The sequence below is a fragment of the Scardinius erythrophthalmus genome, assembly GCF_964197995.2.
Source record: "Scardinius erythrophthalmus genome assembly, chromosome: 15".
NCBI classification, from domain to species: domain Eukaryota; kingdom Metazoa; phylum Chordata; class Actinopteri; order Cypriniformes; family Leuciscidae; genus Scardinius; species Scardinius erythrophthalmus.
Window position 1 is genome coordinate 39,887,067 of NC_138235.1, and position 24,023 is coordinate 39,911,089.

General features: G+C 35.9%; 2 protein-coding genes across 6 annotated transcripts in view; one reads left to right on the plus strand and one right to left on the minus strand.

Annotated features, from left to right (window-relative positions):
- The window catches only part of prelid1b (PRELI domain containing 1b), an 11,115-nt gene extending 640 nt beyond the window's left edge, over positions 1-10,475 (plus strand). The window contains exons 2-6 of the mRNA XM_081385971.1: positions 322-430; positions 4,316-4,541; positions 5,974-6,087; positions 7,508-7,586; positions 8,413-10,475. Of these exons, the coding sequence (XP_081242097.1) occupies positions 339-430; positions 4,316-4,541; positions 5,974-6,087; positions 7,508-7,586; positions 8,413-8,504 (603 nt within the window). The 5' untranslated portion in view covers positions 322-338 and the 3' untranslated portion in view covers positions 8,505-10,475. The remainder of the gene's footprint in view (positions 1-321; positions 431-4,315; positions 4,542-5,973; positions 6,088-7,507; positions 7,587-8,412) is intronic.
- Positions 8,391-24,023, minus strand: part of LOC308702843 (pregnancy-specific beta-1-glycoprotein 4) — a 21,252-nt gene continuing 5,619 nt past the window's right edge. Inside the window, exons 3-12 of one of the 5 annotated variants that reach the window (XR_014031655.1) lie at positions 23,020-23,340; positions 21,167-21,472; positions 20,195-20,491; positions 16,891-16,986; positions 15,719-15,768; positions 15,551-15,616; positions 14,903-14,962; positions 12,064-12,155; positions 11,425-11,515; positions 8,391-8,439 (exon numbers count right to left, since the gene is read on the minus strand). Coding sequence is in view for 4 of the 5 variants with exons in the window: in XM_081385967.1 (XP_081242093.1) it covers positions 11,402-11,515; positions 12,064-12,114; positions 14,903-14,962; positions 15,551-15,616; positions 15,719-15,768; positions 16,891-16,986; positions 20,195-20,491; positions 21,167-21,472; positions 23,020-23,340 (1,361 nt within the window). In the remaining variant the exon portion in view is untranslated. Of the gene's footprint in view, positions 8,440-10,963; positions 11,516-12,063; positions 12,156-14,902; positions 14,963-15,550; positions 15,617-15,718; positions 15,769-16,890; positions 16,987-20,194; positions 20,492-21,166; positions 21,473-23,019; positions 23,341-24,023 lie in introns of those variants that run through there. The other 4 variants (XM_081385968.1, XM_081385970.1, XM_081385967.1 and 1 more) reach the window with 4 other exon arrangements.

The following is a 24,023-nucleotide window of genomic DNA, read 5'->3' on the forward strand; positions in this document are numbered from 1 at the left end:
TTATATATTTAAGTACTGAGTATTAATAATCAACTACATGTACTTACTAAAGGGTTAAGGTAGGATTAGGGTTTGGTTGAGGGTTAGTTGCATGTAATTATGCATAATTTACTGTTATTACCATGTAACATATGTAACAAGGACACTACTGTAGTCTGTAAAATAAAGTGTTACCAATACCATGTAAAATACCATAATCTATGAATAAGATAATTATTTAGTACCAGTATATTTAATACCAGCATATTTTATATGTGTGTAGGTCTAAAATGATTGAAGAGAAGCTGAAAAGAGGAAGTGTGTGTTTGATTGTGTGTTCAGGCTCTGCTGGGCTCGTGATGGGGAAGCATTTCTTCAGCGAGACGGACATCAAGAGCGTGTGGGAGCAGGTGTCCACGGCCTTCTGGCAGAGATACCCCAACCCATACAGGTACACACTGACCCATACAGGTACACACTGACCCATCACTGACCCATACAGGTACACACTGACCCATACAGGTACACACTGACCCATCACTGACCCATACAGGTACACACTTACCCATCACTGACCCATACAGGTACACACTGACCCATACAGGTACACACTGACCCATCACTGACCCATACAGGTACACACTGACCCATCACTGACCCATACAGATACACACTGACCCATACAGGTACACACTGACCCATCACTGACCCATACAGGTACACACTGACCCATCACTGACCCATACAGGTACACACTGACCCATACAGGTACACACTGACCCATCACTGACCCATACAGGTGCACACTGACCCATCACTGACCCATACAGGTACACACTGACCCATCACTGACCCATACAGGTACACACTGACCCATACAGGTAAACCCTGACCCATACAGGTACACACTGACCCATACAGGTGCACACTGACCCATCACTGACCCATACAGGTACACACTGACCCATACAGGTGCACACTGACCCATCACTGACCCATACAGGTACACACTGACCCATACAGGTACACACTGACCAATACAGGTAAACCCTGACCCATACAGGTACACACTGACCCATACAGGTACACACTGACCCATCACTGACCCATACAGGTACACACTGACCCATACAGGTACACACTGACCCATACAGGAACACACTGACCCATCACTGACCCATACAGGTGCACACTGACCCATCACTGACCCATACAGGTACACACTGACCCATACAGGTACACACTGACCCATACTGACCCATACAGGTGCACACTGACCCATCACTAACCCAAACAGGTACACACTGACCCATACAGGTACACACTGACCTATCACTGACCCATACAGGTACACACTGACCCATACAGGTACACACTGACCCATACTGACCCATACAGGTGCACACTGACCCATCACTGACCCATACAGGTACACACTGACCCATACAGGTACACACTGACCCATACAGGAACACACTGACCCATCACTGACCCATACAGGTACACACTGACCCATACTGACCCATACAGGTACACACTGACCCATACAGGAACACACTGACCCATACTGACCCATACAGGAACACACTGACCCATACAGGAACACACTGACCCATACAGGAACACACTGACCCATCACTGACCCATACAGGTACACACTGACCCATACTGACCCATACAGGTACACACTGACCCATACAGGAACACACTGACCCATACTGACCCATACAGGTACACACTGACCCATCACTGACCCATACAGGTACACACTGACCCATACTGACCCATACAGGTACACACTGACCCATCACTGACCCATACAGGTACACACTGACCCATACTGACCCATACAGGTAGGCTAAAACTGTTAAATAACGTTTAACCAACCAAAAACAAACTTATTTCCATTAAGAAAACTTTACTAGCTAACCAAAAAAACCTTAAAAAAGAGCGTTCTTGGAAACGTTAGAATAACGTTCAACAAACTGGGAACCAACATTTTTTAGCTGGGTACACACACTATCAGAAAACTTTCGTTTTTAGTTTGTAAAACGTTATTTTAACGTTCCCAGAACGTTTTTGGTTAAGGTTTAGGTTTGTTTTTGGTTAGCGTGTAAAGTTTTCTTAACAGAAATAGAACGTTAGTTTTTGGTTTGTAAAATGTACTATATATGTTTTTTCAGGCTATTTAAAAATAACTTCCCTGAAACATTCTGGGAACATTCTTTCATTCATGGTGGCAAAATAATATCCAAACGGGAACATCACGTTAGGGGAACGTTCTGTGCTTGCTGGGTATATATAGATAGATATGCAAATTTTGCAATTAAAAATACAGAATATTTCTACATGCTTAATTAACATCAATAATTCTATATATTCCAAGTTGTTTTCAATTTGATTGTCATTTGCAGTGCATCATGGGATTGTAGTTCTTTCCCTCATTAAAGCTGTTAAGTTCACAGTCGTCGGGCCCTGTTTTAACGATCTAAGCGCATGGTCTAAAGCGCTCGGCGTAAGTTCACTTAGGGCGTGTCCGAATCCACTTTTGCTAGTTTAACGACGGGAAAAATGGTCGGCGGTCCCGGTGCAAGGTCTAAAAGCGTTGTGCCTATTCTCATGATGAGTAATGGGTGTGTTTTGGGATTTACGTGCGTTAATCCAATCAGAGTCTCATCTCCCATTCCCTTTAAATGCCAGTTGCGCTCGCGCCATGGCGGATTCGCTATTTACATGACGGGGTTTGATAGTGGAAAGACTGAACGCGTCTCCACGGATCTGCTCGTGCACGAGGTAAAAGTGCGCAAACAGATCATCTACGGGACAAGCCGGATTCCACCATATCTTTATGTACACAATAATACTCTTTCACATTGTAATCCTTTTATTTTAAATATTTGTCATGTTTGTGTGCTGCTGTGCGTCCCTGTGTGTAATAAGCAGAGTGTACGCGCGCTGTGGACCCGCCTATAGGCGCACATTAGCCTATTAGCGCGCTCTTACAAATAACAAAAAAATATATACTGTATATATTGCGCCATTGACTTTAGCCCAGATTTCTGTTGGTCAATGGCTGCTCAGTCTATTTCTGTTGCCTCAAAATAGCAACGCGCCAACAATGCGCCAGAACACACCTCGTTCTCAGACCAGCAGCTCATGGGCGCACAAATGGGCGCAAATGCATTTGCTATTTAAAGGGATACTTCAGGATTTAGCATTAAGCTTTGTATTAGTAGAAAACATGTAGTATTTTCAAATTTCCGTGCTTTCCACCCTCATATCCCCCTGAGACGAGAGATTTATGTATTTTTTGTCTGGAAAAAATCCTCAGATGACGCAAAAATCGTCATTTTGCATCATCGGAGGATTTTCTGGCCAGAGGATAGAGACTACAGCCAGTAGGAGGCGCTGTCCCGCATGTTTTCAACCCGCCCATAGGGGGATCTCTCTCACAGAATGTACACATAGTGTCAGCCATCTTTCTTTGGAAGCTAAGCTAGCAGGCTCTTGTTCTGTGGAGAAAGCGGAGTAGTAGGGGTTACCATCCTCTTTTTCCCTAGCTATTCCATAGCTTTTGTTTTCTGCGGTCGCCATTCATTGTTTACATGCACACCTTTTGTTTCAATCTAACTGAATTCATTCCGATTGGTGAATCTGAATGTAGTGTTTACATGAACGCTAAACAAGTGATCGGTTGATGTGCTTTTAGCTTTGCTAAGAAAATTCCCGCTCCTCCGTGAGAGATACGAGACCGGCGCGTCTCAGTAATGACGCCACCGGCCTCGCGCCGTTCTCCCGCGCGCCTCAGCCTCGTCCTGCTCGCCACAGTAAACATGATGAATGGCGACTGTAGAACGCAAAAGCCGAATCCCGGACATTTTGGGCGATCTCGAAATCCCGGGCAAACTCGTCACGGAGATTCACTGGTAGCCTAGCCTTGTTGTTTTCAACTGCGCTCTCTAACCGCTCTAACCTAGGCGTGGCTTGGGAGTGTCCTCCTAGGGCAGCGAAACAAGTGCATTCTGGGAGTTGTTGTCTTTTATCCACATAAGCCCAAAATACATTTTCTGGCTTTTCTCAGTCTAGAAAGCTCCAAATTCAAAAATTTCTTCACATACACATTCACCTTTCCAGAGGTGAAGTATCCCTTTAAACAACGTGGCGCAGGACGTGAAAATGAGAACTGCGTCGGGCTGAAACTAGCAAAACACACTTGCGTCGCGCTTGGCGCTGCATTGCGACCTTTTTGTCTGATTTTCTCTTATATGCTTCAAAATCAAGTTGCCAATGTTGCAATTCATAATTTTTCACCATGTTTTTACCGTGTTCCTCTCAGCACTCATGTTCTAACAGAAGACGTGGTTTTTCGCGAGGTGACGCCGGATAACCTGCTCCTGTCCCGACGGCTCTTCACGAAGACCAATCGCATGCCTCGCTGGGCGGAGCGCGTCTTCCCAGGAAACCTGTCGCGTTCGGTTTACATCATCGAGGATTCTGTCGTCGACCCCGTGAACAGGAGCCTCACCACGATGACCTGGAACATAAATCACGCCACGTTTATGGTAGACGACAACACACACATACTGACAGTTACACTTCATTTAAAAATAATCAAAGTGTAAAAACAAATGAAAGTATGAAGTAGATGCTTGGAAATACTGCTTGTGTTTGTAAAAGTATTTCTATGAAAGAATGACAGAAATCCGCTCTAGTCAAATTTAATATTTAAAGGGGTGGTTGATTATGATTTGACTTTTCTAACTTTAGTTAGTGTGTAATGTTGCTTTTTGAGCATAAACAACATCTGCAAAGTTACAACGCTCAAAGTTCAAAGCAAAGGGAGATATTTGCTTTTACAGAAATCACTTTTTAAGGACTACAACAAACGGCTGGTAGAGACTACACCACATTCCTCCCGGGTTAGTGACATCACCAACCCTAGAATTTACATAAACCCCGCCCCCTGAACACGATTTATAGATTATCAAGACAGAATATGCTAATCAATGACTAGAAGATAGCTACACATCAGCTTCATAAATTCATCAACTAACCATTCAGAGACGTCCTGTTGCTTCTACATGTTGTCTCTTCTTCTTGAGTCTCTCCATCATTGTCTGACTCCGGTTTGAACATAAAGGCTAAAAGTTTTTGAAATTTTCGTTGCATGTGTGTGTGAGTGCAAGCTGTTGAAGCTCCGCCCCCTGTGCCGGGAGCAGCAGCTCATTTGCATTTAAAGGGACAGACACACAAAACGGTGTGTTTTTGCTCACCCTCAAAAATTGACAATTTTAACATGCGATATAAAAATATCTGTGGGGTATTTTGAGCTAAAACTTCACACACACACTCTGGGGACATCAGAGACTTATTTTACATATTGTGAAAAGGGCATTATACCACGCCTTTAAAGTTTTTCAGTGAGGAATTGACAGTTTGATTACGTCAGTCAAGTCAAGTCACAGTTATTTATACAGCATATACAAGTTAAGTGATGTTTAATTTTTGTTGTAAAAAAGTTTAGTTAATTTATATATATATAGCCGCTCTGGAGAAAACCGTGATGTCATCGTCCAGCTCAGTTCAGTTCTTGTATAATAGTGTCAATGCAGGCAGATCAAAAATATGGTTAAATATTAAATTAAATGTTAAATTTAATGTCCCTAACTAAGCAAGACAAAAGCCAATGGACACAAAGGTGGAAAAAGGCGACAGTGTTGAGGAACCAAAACTCCATCAGTGACAGAATGGAGAAGAAAAACGTACGAACAGTGTGTGATTATGATTCAGGCAGAAGTCAGACTGGATTGGAACAATCAGAATATTATCCAGTTTCATCTGGACGTGATCATTTTCATATGTAATATGCTAATGCTAGGTGAATTAATGTTAGAAAAAGGTCTTCACAATAATTACAAAAGTCAAGCAAACAGTCAGCAGTACAATAAGAACTAAATTACAAATGTGTGTGTGTGTGTGTGTGTGTGTCACCAGCGTGTCGTGGAGCGCTGTGTGTTTCTCGGCGAGCGGGACCGGCCGGTCTGGACTCGGATCACCAGGGAAGCCTGGATCTCATCAGGCGTCTTCGGCCTCTCCAGACCCATACAGGTGATACACACACACACACACACACACACACACACACACTTCCTGTCAACTTCCTGCTTTCACCAACGACTAATGCCCAAACACTGAAAAACAAACAAGTGAAAAGGTTAACACTTTACAATAAGGTCCATTAGTTAACATTAGTTAATGTATTAACTAACCATTAACTATACATTTGTTACTGTATTTATTAATCTTTGTTAATGTTAGTTAATAAAAATCCAGCTGTTCATTGTTTGTTCATGTTAGTTCACAGTGCATTAACTAATATCAACAAAATTTTAATAAAGTATTAGTAAATGTTGAAATTAACAAAGATTAATAAATGCTGTATAAGTGCAGTTCAGTATTAGGTCATGCTAACTACTGTAGTTAACTAATGAACCTTATTGTGAAGTGTTACAGAAAAGATATTTAGAGATTGGAACGTTAGCGATGCACGATATATCAGCCACCATATCGGTATCGGCTGATATATGTTCAGTTTTAATGTTATCGTTATCGGCCTGATAAGAAAATTTGTCCGATATATTAAAGCCGATAAATAATGCATTATTTCCTTCAGCTGAGACTCTTCAGATACACACTGTTCAACATGATGGCTTTGAGTTGCTTGAAATATGATTGGAATCACTTAAATAAAGGAAAACACAGTTCAGTGCAACATGTGCAGCGCAAATCTGTCATATAAGCTACATAAATCATTGTAATTGTGTGTTTGGGAGATGGTTGTTAATGGTGAGACTTTTGTTTTTGTAATCAGGTTAAAATTATATAAAAATTTGGATTTACCAGGGTTCGTACAAGCGCTTAAAAATAATTATTGAAAGACAGTATATGTGAAATTAGTGTTTAATTTTATCGATAAAACAGTCTTTTCACACAAACTAAACGCTACAGCCCGTCTTCGCATGGCTGTGAGTGTGATATCGCTCATATAATTATTCAAGTGTATGATACAGCTTTCATTCTTCGGGTCAATCATATATTCATGAGCGGAAAAATCAGTTTGAATAAGGAAAGCGATATCTTTGTCATAGTATCCTTTCAATGGTTAAAGTTACCGCAGTCATCGCTTGTGTTGCACTTTATTCGTACCATTTTGTTTTATTTGTATATTTTTGTTTATCCATTTACCCTTAGAATTTGAAAGATAATAAAGATATTGTTTGATAAGTGAGATCTCTGATTGTAGTCCTTGAAAACCAAAAAAGTAGTGCTTGAAAAGTCCTTGACAGTCCGAACCCTGATTTACATTTATCAGCCAATAAATCGGCTCTCAAACATAAAGAATTATCCGTTATCGGCCAAGATTTTCATATCGATGCGTCCCTACTAAACGTCCATAAGTTTCTGTGTTAGAGTGAAATGTGGCTCTTGTCAGCGTTAAACTTTAATCGTGTGTCTCTTCTTCCTGTAGGAGTTTGGTTTGGCCCGATTCAGGAGTAACCAGGCGAAAGCCATGAAGGGTTTGGAGCACGCGCTATCAAATCTGCAGAGTAAGAAATATATTTATATGAACTTAATATGTAGCCTACTAGATAAACAATCAAGCAGTTGAGATTCACTATAGAGTATACATCGCTTTACGTGGGTTTTTGAACTCTTGACATTTAAAGTCTTAAAGTCCCCCTGTAGTAAATCATTTTATCCATCTTTGATCACCAAAATGACTTATTTAAACATTTTTTTCCTTGGAAAATTCATGCTTTAAAATAGCTTGAATGTAACTCCACACCCTTGCCTCATTTAGTATGCGCAGTTCTATGAATATGCAAATGAGCCCCGCCTCCACTCACTCGCTCAGCTCAGAGATCCACTGGTTGACGATCACACGTTGATCTGATTGGTTACAAGGTAGTTTGTGACGTCAGAAACACCAGCGATTTCAAAGCGTGTTTTTGAGACTGTCTTTGGTTCACTGCAGTTTTAAGGAGGAAATACTCAGCAATGCTGTCGACTTATGAATTTACACATGGTTTGTCTTAAAGCATATTAAACACACCACATAGACACATTAACAACATTAAAAGCTTGATTTACACCACAGGGGGACTTTAAAATAACCTTTATAAAGACATAAATGTTCTGTTATATTGGTGCAACTGAAAGAACAGCAGATCAAGTGATAGTTATTGTTAGTAATTGTTAGTTCCTCTTTTCATTGGTGTTTATCAGTGTTATGTGACTGAAACTTTATGCGGTCGGAAATTCAGATTTTTCCTTGACAGAAAGAGCAGAAAGTGTGTACCCAAGTAATTCTGAAGTATTCTAATGTTTCCTTCTCATTTTTCCTTTTTTTTCTATGTGTGTTCATCGATTCAGAAGCTTCGACCGCATGTCACGGAGAATCTGCAGAGAAACACAAAAACATGAACTCTGCCTCCAAATCCCAGAAACCCCAGCAATACATATGATCCATATCAACAACACAGTGAGCTTCATGAACCCTGTGGGTCACACATCCCGGTCACCCCGAAATCACGACTGTTTCACAGCAGTTTAGACGTTTCGCATCTCATTATAACTCTCAGGACGGTATGGAAGCACATTTCCTCCACATACCACACAAATATTACGCTTCGGTAAATCTTAATTATGACATAAAAATTAATTTCAATCAATTCAAGTCATTTATTTGTATAGCGGTTTTCACAATACGTATCGTTTCAAAGCAGCTTTACAGAAAAAGTCATAAATATGAGATTAAAAAAGTTGAAATTATGATATAATGTCAATTTCAACTTTTTGTCATAATTATGACTTGTCTTAATTATGACTTTTATGTCATTATTATGATTTTCATCTCCTAATTATGACTTAGTATGTCAAGTTTTTACTTTTTAAAACATAATTGACTGTTAATGTCATAATTAGAACTTTTATGTCATAATTTCGACTTTTTTTTTTTCGAAGTCATGATTTTGACTTTTCATATCCTAAATATGACTTAGCATGTCAGTTTCAACTTTTTATGACATAAGACTTTTTATGTCATAATTATGACTGTCAATTTCGACTTTTTGTCCATTTTTAATGTCATTTTATGACTTAATGTCGTAATTTCGGCTTTATAATGTCATTAGGACTTTTTAATGTAATAATTATGACTTTGATGTTATAATGTTTACTGTTTGTCAATTTAAACTTTTTATGACATAATTATAACATTCATGTAATAATGTTGACTGTCAGTTTTGAATATTTATGACATAATTGACTTGTTTATGAAAATTTCAAAATTTTGTCAATTTCAGCTGCTTGTCAATTTCAACTTTGTTATAATATGACTTAACATTAAAATTTCGATTTGTCGTAATTATAACTTGTCATAATTTAGATTTTCCATCTCCTAAATATGTCTTAGTATGTTAGTTTTATGTCATAATTATGATTTACAAAAGCATGATTTTTGATTATGTGGCGGAAATGGGCTTCCATATGACTGCAAAACAAAGAATATATTATTTTAACTGTAAAGTATTTATACATTGTAATATTTGTACTGTCTTTAATTTATGCTAATTTCAAAAAATATTATAATATATAAAAGAATGATGAAGAACTAGTGCATTACGGCAATGAGAAACTTTGGAGGAATGTTTTTAAAGTCACAATGCACAATTCTTAATGGTCATTAAATTTCCAATTATATATATATATATGGTAAAATATGACCTGAACATGTTTTAATGAGATTCACCCATAAAACAAGCGACTTGCGCAGAAAGGTCATGTGACGTGATCTGATCTGATCTAATAGTAAAGCTCAGGTAAGAGAAAACTGCAACTGATGAAGAGCCGCGATGATCAATATATCATGCACCATATTTCTTTAGAAATTTCATTTATTAGAAATGAAAACTCAGGAAAAGATATTTTGCAATTGTGTACAATTGACGCTGTCACCCTGAAGTGTGTGTTTCTGACTAAAAGCACAGTAGAACGTGCTGGTTATAGTTTATATACTGTATAATGTGATAATTATCATCATATCAAATCAGATATCATCAGTTTAAGATTAAAACGATAAACTTAAAGCTGTGCCTCTAACTCTGCTAATGTTTTAATTAGTTTCTAGTAATAATATGGAGAAAAAAACACCATGCATTACAATTTAGAAAGCACCGATCAACATAATTTTGAGAATCTGTTTAACTTATAGAGCTATTTTTTGTTGTAATATTTGTTTTGCTCTGTGTAGAATCCGTTCATATGTTTGTATTCGCATTCTTTAACAGATTATTCAGTGTGAAATTTAAGGAAATGTTTTAGAATGAAGAATATTGTTGTGAAAATGAATATTTCACTGTTCTGCAGTTGTATCAATTTAGCTTTTGTTTTGAAAAGATGAGATATGGACTCTTTAAATAAAGAAACAAATGACGAAACTCTTGAGAATAATTACATTTACATTTAGTTAATTGAAATTACATTACAAGCTGTGACAGTTTTTAAGATATTTTGATTATTTTAGTACCATTAAGACAATAAGCACCAGTATTTTTATCAGTATTTTGAATTAGTTTCTATTTTTGGTTTTCATTTTAGTTTTTGTCATTTATATTCGTTATTTTATTACGTTTTTTTAATTATATATATATATATATAATTTTTAGTTTTATTATTTATTAGTCAGTTTAGTTTTGGTTATTTTAGTACATCAACTTAAACTAAATGAAAATAAGAAATGTTGCCAACTTACTGAAATAAAATAAGTTTAAGGTTGTTGGTTTTATACATATATATATATATATATATATATATATATATATTTTTTTTTATGTATTTCAGTTCAAATTTATTTTATTTCATTTCAAGTGACAAATAATAATAATAATCCTGCACAAAACAATTTTTTTCTGTTTATTTTTTTCATAATAATAATTATACAGTAATTTTCATCATTCTGCAAGTTTCTTCAAGCTGTGTTTGTCTTTTCTCTTTGAGAGATAGACATTTCAATAAACATTTAAGCAATAACTTTGATTTGAAGCAAACTATTTTTCACAAACATAATATGTAGCCACTACAGTCACTCCAAACGAAGAAAACAACCTGTATTACTGTATTTAAGAGATACATTAAATTGAATTGAACGAAACGGAATTGTGCAATCATCTTACAAAATGCAAAAAATATCTTAGAAAAGAGAAATTTAACAGTTTATTCTTACAGACAGTTTTTACAAAATGTAAATTATGGCTCTAAAGTAGGATAAACACAGCATGAAGCAAATTATGTTAATGTAAACGCCTTTGCAATGATAATAAAACGATAACCCGACTTAAAATGTTTGTTTTTGGCAAGGGTGTCACGTTTTATCTTTTTGCACACTTGCGTAAACTGCGTCCTCCTCAGGGCTGATCTGCAGGGATCTTGGTGTGTGAGATTGGCTGGAGATTACAGATGAGTATGTGACATCATCCTGCAGAGATAATAAACACACACACACACAATTATACTTCTGACATATGGACATACAAATAATTAAATTTAATAACTTAAATTATTTTAGTTTTGTACATACACTACACTGAAAACAAATGTTCTCGTTTTCCAGTACAGATATCTAAACATTCTTAAATAAAGAAGCGTTTACTGGAGAAGCGAAATTACATATAATATTACTGTAAGTGTTGTTCACTGAAAAAATCATCAACATTTAATGTGACTATGCTGGGAAAAAATGAAAAAATATCTGCCAGTGGATTCCTTGTTTTCCCTTTAAATTACATTTATTTTTCTGAGCGCACTGACAATTTTTTGTATTTTTTTAACCATAAACTAGACCCCGTCTCGATTTTTTATTTATTTTTATATTTGTATTGGTAAACAAAACAAAAATACTGAGGAAGAACACACTTTTTGCAGTTTGTGTATGCACATTTTATATTTGGCTACAATTTTAAGCATTTAAATCAAACGGTTTTAAAAATCATGAAAAACATGATTCCAAAAGCTTTGCACACTTACCTGAGCAGATCGTCCGTTTCTCACGTCTGCCATAGTAGAATAAACAACCTCCTCCAGCAGACAAACACAAAGTCTGAATTGTGAGATATAAACTCAAAATAGCAACAACAAAAAAAGGTCAGAATTGCAAGAAATTGTGTGAATTGCGAGAAATAAAGTCTGAATTGCAATATATAAACTCAAAATTACAAAAAATAAAGTCAGAATTGTGAGATATAAACTCAAAATAGCAAAAATAAAGTCAGAATTGCGAGAATAAAGTCTGAATTTCGAGATAGAAACTCAAAATAGCAAAAAATAAAGTCTGAATTGCGAGAAATAAAGTCTGAATTGCAAGATATAAACTCAAAATTACAAAAAATAAAGTCAGAATTGCAAGAAATAAAGTCAGAATTGCGAGAATAAAGTCTGAATTTCGAGATAGAAACTAAAAATTACAAAAAATAAAGTCAGAATTGCAAGAAATAAAGTCTGAATTGCGAGAAAAAGTCTGAATTTTGAGACAGAAACTAAAAATTACAAAAAATAAAGTCAGAATTGCAAAAAATAAAGTCTGAATTGCGAGAAAAAGTCTGAATTTTGAGACAGAAACTCAAAATAGCCATACAAAAAATTAAAAGTCAGAATTGTGAGATATAAACTCAAAATAGCAAAAAATAAAGTCAGAATTGCAAGAAATAAATTCTGAATTGCAAGATATAAACTCAAAATTGCAACAACAAAAAAAGTCAGAATTGCAAGAAATTGTGTGAATTGCGAGAAATAAAGTCTGAATTGCAATATATAAACTCAAAATTACAAAAAATAAAGTCAGAATTGTGAGATATAAACTCAAAATTACAAAAAATAAAGTCAGAATTGCAAGAAATAAAGTCTGAATTGCGAGAAATAAAGTCTGAATTTTGAGACAGAAACTCAAAATAGCCATACAAAAAATTAAAAGTCAGAATTGTGAGATATAAACTCAAAATAGCAAAAAATAAAGTCAGAATTGCGAGAAATAAATTCTGAATTGCAAGATATAAACTCAAAATTGCAACAACAAAAAAAGTCAGAATTGCAAGAAATTGTGTGAATTGCGAGAAATAAAGTCTGAATTGCAATATATAAACTCAAAATTACAAAAAATAAAGTCAGAATTGTGAGATATAAACTCAAAATAGCAAAAATAAAGTCAGAATTGCAAGAATAAAGTCTGAATTTCGAGATAGAAACTCAAAATAGCAAAAAATAAAGTCTGAATTGCGAGAAATAAAGTCTGAATTGCAAGATATAAACTCAAAATTACAAAAAATAAAGTCTGAATTGCGAGAAATAAAGTCTGAATTGCAAGATATAAACTCAAAATTACAAAAAATAAAGTCAGAATAGCAAAAAATAAAGTCAGAATTGCGAGAAATAAAGTCTGAATTTTGAGACAGAAACTCAAAATAGCCATACAAAAAAATTAAAAGTCAGAATTGTGAGATATAAACACAAAATAGCAAAAAATAAAGTCAGAATTGCGAGAAATAAATTCTGAATTGCAAGATATAAACTCAAAATTGCAACAACAAAAAAAGTCAGAATTGCAAGAAATTGTGTGAATTGCGAGAAATAAAGTCTGAATTGCAATATATAAACTCAAAATTACAAAAAATAAAGTCAGAATTGTGAGATATAAACTCAAAATAGCAAAAAATAAAGTCAGAATTGTGAGATATAAACTCAAAATTACAAAAAATAAAGTCAGAATTGCAAGAAATAAAGTCTGAATTGCGAGAAATAAATTTTGAATTTTGAGACAGAAACTCAAAATAGCCATACAAAAAATTAAAAGTCAGAATTGTGAGATATAAACTCAAAATAGCAAAAAATAAAGTCAGAATTGCGAGAAATAAATTCTGAATTGCAAGATATAAACTCAAAATTGCAACAACAAAAAAAGTCAGAATTGCAAGAAATTGTGTGAATTGCGAGAAATAAAGTCTGAATTGCAATATATAAACTCAAAATTACAAAAAATAAAGTCAGAATTGTGAGATATAAACTCAAAATAGCAAAAATAAAGTCAGAATTGCGAGAATAAAGTCTGAATTTCGAGATAGAAACTCAAAATAGCAAAAAATAAAGTCTGAATTGCGAGAAATAAAGTCTGAATTGCAAGATATAAACTCAAAATTACAAAAAATAAAGTCAGAATTGCAAGAAATAAAGTCAGAATTGCGAGAATAAAGTCTGAATTTCGAGATAGAAACTAAAAATTACAAGAAATAAAGTCTGAATTGCGAGAAAAAGTCTGAATTTTGAGACAGAAACTCAAAATAGCCATACAAAAAATTAAAAGTCAGAATTGTGAGATATAAACTCAAAATAGCAAAAAATAAAGTCAGAATTGCAAGAAATAAATTCTGAATTGCAAGATATAAACTCAAAATTGCAACAACAAAAAAAGTCAGAATTGCAAGAAATTGTGTGAATTGCGAGAAATAAAGTCTGAATTGCAATATATAAACTCAAAATTACAAAAAATAAAGTCAGAATTGTGAGATATAAACTCAAAATAGCAAAAAATAAAGTCAGAATTGTGAGATATAAACTCAAAATAACAAAAAAAAAAGTCAGAATTGCAAGAAATAAAGTCTGAATTGCGAGAAATAAAGTCTGAATTTTTAGACAGAAACTCAAAATAGCCACACAAAAAAATAAAGTCAGAATTGCAAGAAATAAAGTCTGAATTGCGAGAAATAAAGTCTGAATTTTTAGACAGAAACTCAAAATAGCCACACAAAAAAATAAAGTCAGAATTGCAAGAAATAAAGTCAAGAATTGCAAACTTCCATAAAAATCCAACACCAACCTTTCTACGAGTCCTTTTTTCCCCTTTAATCTGTACGACGCTTGAATAAATCACATCATCCTAGAGAGAACACGTTATTCTCCATGTTTTTGCAACATGCAATGGCAAGTCAGCACTAATTAGAAAGATTTGTGTATACATTTATTACGTATTAATCTGCTAATAAGCCAAAAATGTATTACCAAAACCTATACATAATACTTGTTTGACACTTTTACAACAGATTAAGTTCACAAATATTAATAATAATAACCTAAATATGTTATTCATTTACAGTAATCAGTTCTAGAAAGTAACTTGTGACGCCCGGACGATATTCCAGTTCATTTTGATCATTGAATCAGTGAGTTGTTTACTGCAATCGAATCAGTCCGATTCGTGAATGAATCGTTTAGTGCGATTTGTGAGCTAGTTCAACAGTAATCGACTCGTTCACGAATCGAACAGCACTATTGCGTCTGGGTTTGAGTATCGGGAAATATTGAGGAATTATATATTTTTTTATGAAATGGAGTAAAAAGTACGATATTATGCTTTCGAAGGCAGTGAACGAAAAGTAAATGTTTTCCAAGATAAAAACCCTCTGATAAAGTACAGAGCAGATCATTAAAAAATCGACTACGAAGTAAAATGGTTGTGTTTTAGTACCTGTTGTTGGTTTTCCGTCGGTTTTCCTCTGTTAATCTGCATTACAGTGGAGTACGTCACATCATCCTACAAACAAACAAACAAAGTTTAGACACACAAACATAATATTATGTGCATTTAACTTATGAATAGTTTCACCCATGATCTGATTATGAATAGTTCGGTCACCTGATGATCTGGACTCTGGGTCACTCGGCTTTCTGTCCTTCTCTTTCTTGCTGTAAGATCATAATGACTTCAGTTTAACACTTTCAGTTTTTTATCGACATTTAGAAAATATCGCAAAAGTTTTGCGCAAATCTGTAATGGAAACGCGGCTAGTGACATATAGCCTGATAACATCTCATCTGAGCGCAGACACTGAATCAGGACAAAGTGTTTATCTCAGGCTCTCTTTACTTAAACTGCGTCTGACAGAAGAGTCAACAGCTTTCAGGCACGTCTTTCAAAATAAAAGTCTCGCATCAGAAAAACAATTAGAATTACGTGTTTTTGTTGTTGTTGTTTCTTTAGCCCTATTCGGACGGGATTAGCTTTACAAGAGTAGATGGAGTGTAATTTTACCTCAGGTCGTCTGTAATATTAATGGCCAGTTCATACGAGATAAGAGATCTCAGTAAACTAGCAGAAGTGTGAGAGTAACTCGCTTTACACACCGCCATCACTCCTGTCCTCATGTGTGTGTTACGCTGCTTCCTGATATCACGTGCACAAACACACATAACCTATATTTATATATACAGTATAAAACAGTTATGTCCGGTCGAACGATGTATTGATTAACTTCAGATTGGATTGTGTTGGTAATAGGCTCTTATCTAACGCTAAAAGATGTTTCGTGCCTCTAACGAGTGCTGTTGATCTTCTCTCTGATCTGAATGGTGTGTGTGAAACACTCGAGTTTTACCACAGACTCGTCCCAGAGACTAGAACACAACTGATGCTTTATCAAGCGTCTCCATACTTGAAAAAACACGGAAAACTACTTTTAAACAGGAAATGACAAAATATTTAGGTACATATTTACAGCGGGTCTATTCGCACGGGATCAGTATCACCTGAGGTCATTATTCCGGACCTTTTTACTGAAGGTAAAAGTCGCCGTAGTCTTTACTGACATTGTCCGTCATGATCATTCGGACGGGACTAAAATCACAGAGAAGCTCTGGTGATAATGACTTTACCCCACCTCTCCATGTTACACTAGTCCCGTCCGAATAGGGCTTTTGACTACACACTCTGTGACCCACTTTTGGGCACTGGTTGAGAAACGCTGATCTAAAAGATTGAAAACTCGAGCTCAGTTCACGTTTCCCACAGTGTTTAGCGTGTTTTCATACCTCGTGTAAATCTCCAGCAGAGGAATCCAGTCACGAACAGCAGCATCAGACACATCAGAAACACCAGGGAGAATATGAGACGATTTTTGCTGAAATCTGCAGGAAAAGTCCCCATAATAGTTAGATCGCTTAAAACATACTCATAAATCTACTGTTATACTCACACAACTATTATAATGACAGTTTAGCATCATAAATGTTCCCATTTACCGTAATCGTAACTCAAATGCTTTTTGTAAAAAAAAAGAAAAAAAGATGATAATAATAATAATAATAATAATAATGTCAAAAGTGTTTCAATACCTGATGAATCAGGAAAAGGAATATCAATAAAGAAGTATGTTTAACCCTAGTGAAAAAGTATACTTTATTGTATTTTAAATATAATCCCTTGCAAATATACAAACATAAAAATTGTACTAACTTTACATATATTAAAAGTATATTAGCATCATGCTTTAAAGTCGGCATGAAACGGAAGTTGAGATTGTCATTTTTTCCTTGTTGTGACATATATCCGAGTGAAACGGCTTCTGAAATTAGAAAAAAATGTAGGGCGGGGCTTGATTTCGTCCTTTGGGAATTGATTGGATCGTTGGAGGTTGGCCGTTGCATACAAAATGGAGGCAGATTTGAATGCCAGTTTACATTAAGTTGTGGAGGATTTCTCTCCACCGGACTCCCCACCATTACCCTCCCATGAAGGATTTTTTATTTTATTTTATTATTCCCACGAACCAAGATGAGTCGAGTCAAGTTATCATCCTTATTAGACATTCTCTGTTATCAGTCAAGTTCACCCTCGAGAGCATCTCGATTATAGCCGCACCCTCATCGACTCTGGCCGCACCCTTTCGCCATGGCACGTGACCGAAAGAGAAGAGAGGTCGTTTCGAGGGGGGAGGGAAGGCTAATGTATTTGATTAAAGATTATAAGGGTACATGAATTTTAAAAAAATAATGAAGTGCACTGATAAATCATTTATAATAAACACTACAATATTACATATAAAACGAAGATTTGTCAAATTTGATTTCATGCCGACTTTAACCTATTTTCACAATACAACTTTTAACACTTTAAAATAATTGTACTTTAGTATATTTTAGAAAAATATATTTAAGAAAAATATACTTAAAGTGAAAATTCTTTTTATTTTTTAAAAGTGTATTTATTTACACTTTACTTAAAAATATATTTTAGGTATATGCTGGAAATGATCATTGTAACAATTAATTGAAAGTATACTTTCACAATACATTATAGTATATAATAGTATATTGTACAAAGTATATCTAAGTAATATTTGTTTATTAATGTGCATTTGTTATTGAAGACAAAGTGTGCAATTTGTAGTACAACCCAAATTCCGGAAAAGTTGGGACGTTTTTTACATTTTAATATAATGAAAACTAAAAGAATTTCAAATCACATGAGCCAATCCTGGGCTGAGCCTTTTGGGTAATTTTTTGGGGTTATTTTTTCAGTATTTGGGTAGTTTTTGTGTAACCCAGCTCCTGGGTCAGACGTAACATCCCAGTGTTACCCAGATCCTGGGTCAGACGTAACAACACAGTTTTTGTGTTTCCCAGATCCTGGGTCAGACGTAACACCCCAGTGTTCGGGTAGTTTTTGTGTAACCCAGATCCTGGGTCAGACGTAACACCCCAGTGTTTGGGTAGTTTTTGTGTAACCCAGATCCTGGGTCAGACGTAACATCCCAGTGTTCGGGTAGTTTTTGTGTTACCCAGATCCTGGGTCAGACGTAACACCCCAGTGTTTGGGTAGTTTTTGTGTAACCCAGATCCTGGGTCAGACGTAACACCCCAGTGTTTGGGTAGTTTTTGTGTAACCCAGATCCTGGGTCAGACGTAACATCCCAGTGTTTGGATAGTTTTTGTGTAACCCAGATCCTGGGTCAGACGTAACATCCCAGTGTTTGGGTAGTTTTTGTGTAACCCAGATCCTGGGTCAGACGTAACATCCCAGTGTTTGGGTAGTTTTTGTGTAACCCAGATCCTGGGTCAGACGTAACATCCCAGTGTTTGGGTAGTTTTTGTGTTTCCCAGATCCTGGGTCAGACGTAACATCCCAGTGTTTGGGTAGTTTTTGTGTTTCCCAGATCCTGGGTCAGACATGAGTTATATATCATATCGTGGGCTTTTTGCGACCTCTTCAGGAGAGAGCAGTGCAGCTCCATCAAAATGGTGCATGTCTTTGGTAAAATACAGGTTTGTGTACATTTTATTTTATCTATAAATTTGTTATTTTTTTGTATATCGTTTAATTTTATGCAAAGAAACATACGCGAGTCACCTAAACGAGTGTCGCGTCGGCCTTTTCGCGTGATGGAAGCGCCTGATGCCATGCATAAAATGTTATGATTTTATTCAAAAAGAAACTGACTATAAATACTTAGAAAGTTCAAATATGTCCTCAGAACTGTACACTGATTGTTTATGGCCAGATTATGGAGCCTGTCACCGCATATTTAGTCTTCGAGTGAAACGAAGGATGGCGGTCTGAAGTTAGAAGTTCCCCCGCTGAACACGACACGAGATCCGGCACGAGACCCAGCGCCGTTACGGTGGAAACGGGACAACAGAGACTGGCCCATTACACTTGAATTACTTATAAATGTTTAATTTTTACTTACTATATTTGTTAAACGACCTTAAATATTGGCAATATATATTAAAACTATATGAAATATGCTACACTGTAAAAAATAACGAAAATAAAGGAATTATCATGCAAACCAGTGGTTGTGTGGAGTATTTTAAAAAGATTTAAAGGATTGAAGTTAATCCGTAATCTTTATTTCATATGTGAAGTAAAAAAAATAAAAACGATGAAAAATGAATTAACTCATTATGCTGGGTCAAATAAACAACCCAATTTGCTCAGTAAAATTAACCCAACATGTGTTCTGTCCTATATTTACCCTGCCCTAGGGTTAAAAACAATCCAAATTGGGTTATTTTTAACCCAGTGTTTTTTAGAGTGTAGCGAGTTCGTTAATTTGGGGGCGGAGCTATTAAGACACCCATATGATCCTTTCGGGTAGGGGCGTGTTTGCTTTTGTGATTGTTGTTTCTCAGAAATTGCTTACTGCACCTTTAATGGGCCCATTATCAAAACTTCTTTAGAACATATTTTTGTTAGCTGGGATTAGAAGGAATCAGTGATTCTCATATTTCCTGAAAAGGAGAGTAACATTGTAGTATCACTAAAATCTTCAAGCGAACCGCTTCATCCTCACGCAGATAAAGTTTCAGAACACACTGATCTGACGTGTCTTACCTGTAACAGTGAGGTTTATGCTTCTGGTTTGTTTTCCATTGACCATACACGCATATAATCCTCCGTCGGCCTCAGTCAGGTTTGAGATCTGCAATGAGAGATTATGAGGAGAATCTCGAAGGATCTGGAATCTTCCGTTGACGTCTTTGGCATCTGAAACCAGGGCCTCATTTAAATCTGGACGCTTCCATTCAAAGTGTTTTGGTTTGGTTTTTGGATCTTCACAGGAACATGGAAGCGTCACGGTTTCTCCTGCATATGAGATCTTGGAAATATGATGTTCGGATAAAACACAGCCTGCAGGATGACAAAACAACTCGAGATAAGAGACAAATTTAAAAACCATTAGTGTGGAAACATTTACTTGCCAAACCAGTCATTGAGTTGATTTAAATACACTCTAAAAATAATTCAGTGGAAATATCACAATAATTAATAACCATACTACCTAAATAAAATCTCTGAATAACTAATGATGATTGTTTGACTCGGACGTACCAAAATAAATGGCTAAAACTCCAACAATCTTTTTAAGTTCTTTTCACAAAAATGATATATACATAAATATATAATATAGAAATTATATTTTTAAGATACACTTAATATTAATGTTAAATTTCAATCAAAATATGTGAGAATGGTTAAATTATACTGATTAGTTTCACAAACTACTATTTAGTTGTTCGGGGACGTCGATTGTAGGTGAGCTCCAGATAGACTAAACGTCGACAGGAGACGTTAGGGGATCTCGACTGTAGACGAGACCCAGATAGACTAAACGTCGACTGTAGACGTTAGGGGATCTCGACTGTAGACGAGACCCAGATAGACTAAACGTCGACTGTAGACGAGACCCAGATAGACTAAACGTCGACTGTAGACGAGACCCAGGTACGTAGTTAGGTTTAGGGAAAAATCTACCACAGTTTGCTCTGGATAAAGCAAATATCTAGGAAGTTGAATGTGCTATACCTGTAACTGTGAGGCTGGTATACGTGGATGTTTTGTCATTAATCGTGCATCTGTAAGTCCCTTGGTCGTCTTCAGTCAGGTTGGATATCAACAGAGAGAGATTTGATGGCGTTGTCTTATGAAACGTGTGGAATCTGTCTCTGTTACGTAAAGTTTCATTGGACAGCTCGGTCCCATTGGAGTCTAAACGGGTCCATTTGAAGCTCTCAGGTTTGGTTTTTGGGTCTTTACATGAGCAGGACAGAAGAACAGAATCACCTGGGTACTTAGTTTTAGGTTCCCTCTCAGTCTCCCATAGTGTGCATCCTGTAAGAACATTTGTGTTACACTCTTAAAAGTAAAGGTTCTTAATTGCCATCATTGGAATATTTTAATTGTACAAAATAACTGAAAAAATTAGTCCCCCTGTAGTCAATAATTTTATCCATTTAAACTCATCTTTGATCACCAAAATGACATTTAAAGTTTTTTCCTTGAAAAAATTTTCTTCATGCCTTAAAATATCTTGAATGTAACTCGACACCCTTGCCTCATTTAGTATGCGCGGTTCTATGAATATGCAAATGAGCCCCGCCTCCACTCACTCACTCAGCTCAGAGATCCACTGGTTGACGATCACACGTTTATCTGATTGGTTTCAAGGTAGTTTGTGACGTCAGAAACACCAGCGATTTCAAAGCGTGTTTTTGAGACTGTCTTTGGTTCACTGCAGTTTTAAGGAGGAAATACTCAGCAATGGTGTCGACTTATGAATTTGAGTTAATGCATATTAAAAACACCACATATACACATAAACAACATGAAAAGCTGGATTTTCACCACAGGGGGACTTTAAGGACTTTTCACAAAAATGTTCTTTGGGGAACCCAAAATAGCTCTTCAATGGCATTGCTAAGAAAACACCCTTCTGGAACCTTTATTTTTAAGAGTGTATGGATACTTTTATTCGCAGGACTGTTCGAAGAATCAATTCACGCTGAGCAATTTTGAAGGATGGATGTGTAGGCTAGTTTAACACTTTTAACCATTTAGATGCTTTACACCGGTCTGAAAAAGTATGTGCTATACTGTAAACTGACCAAGTAGCCATCTAACAAAAATAATGTTTTGCAAACGATCCCATTTAGTTGTTTAGATCCCGTTGTTTCTGAATGTCCAGTTTTCTGAATGTTTTAAAAACATTTTTTCTTGGTTATGTGAATGAAAAAGGAACATTCCATTTTATCATTCTGCAAACATTATGGGAACGTTACTTCTGAATGTTCTGAAACATGTAGTAACATTTTTAAAAATGTTGGACGAACGTCCAAATAAAAAGTTTTGGAAAAATACGTTCCATGAACAATGTACAAATAATATTTGGTGCTAATGTTTTGAGAACATTATTCAAGACTTTGAACTTTGAACGAATTTTCTATTTAACATTACTGGAAGAACATTGAACATTGCATTTTTATCAATTTACAAACATAATGGGAACGTTATTTTTGAATGTACAATTAGTGAAACAATTAGAGAAAAAAAATGCAATTTTTCAACAAAAATGTTCCATGAATAATGTACACATAATATTGTTGTAATAATGTTTCAAAAACATTATTTAAGACCAGATAACTTTGAATAAGCTTTCTATTAACTTGGAAGGTGTTTGTTCATAACTTTGAGAGAACCTTGACAAAACGTTCCCTGTTAGCTGGGATTGTGAACTTTAATTGAGTCACATTATGAGGAATGACTTCTTCTAGCTAAAAATAGTACAATGAAAACCATTTTAGAACTCAAAAAATGTTCTAGTAAAACGAACTGCAAAGTTCCAAAGCACCTTGTTTCACGCAAATTCATCGTTTCTTTACCTTTAACGGTGAGACTGAAGCTCTTGTGTTGATTCTCATTAATCCAGCATACATACAGTCCTTCATCATTCTCCGTCAGGTTAGGAATCGGCAGAGAGAAATTTCCTGAATGGGTATCAAACATGTGAATTCTGGCCTGATAGAGTCGATTCAGTTCAGTAGAGCTAGTCATCTGGTTTATTTCTCTGTAGTTTGGTAATTTCCATCTGAACTCGTCTGGTTTAAAACGAGCGCTGCATTCGACCGAACAGGACAGAAACACAGATTCCCCTGGATATCTGCTGATCGCCTCTGATGTTTCCTTCCCTGATATAGAACAACCTGCCAACACAAAACAGAATTATATTTGATTATCGTGATACACTGACTCAAAGTAACTTAATAAAATGACTGTATGACAAACAGTTTCACATGGTTGAATGGATTTAGAATAGATGGTGGATTAAAAGTTTAATTCAAATAGTTTTATATTGTTTTTGTGAATTTTATATCTTGTTTATTTTGTTAACATTATTTTAACTTTCTGTACAGCACTTTGGTCAACCGACGGTTGTGTTTAAAGGGGTGGTCTAATGCCCCTTTGTACAATATGTAAAATAAGTCTCTGTTGTCCCCAGAGTGTGTATGTGAAAGATTAGCTCAAAATACCCCACAGATAATTTTTACAGCATATTAAAATTGTCCCTTTTTGAGGGTCAGTAAAAACACGTTGTTTCGTGTCTGTCCATTTAAATGCAAATGAGCTGCTGCTCCCGGCACAGGGGGTGGAGCTTCAAGAGCTGGTGTGTGTGTGTGTGTGTGTGTGTGTGTTAACAGCTCCGATGACCTCACACAGACAAGCACTGAAATGTCAGAAACTGTTCTGCCTTTTATGTTCAAACCGGAGACAAAGATGGAGAGACTCAAGAAGTGACGACATGTGGAAGCAACAGGACGTTTCTGAATGGTTAGTTGATGAATGAATGTTGCTGATGTGGAGTTAACTATCTTCAGGTCTTTGATTA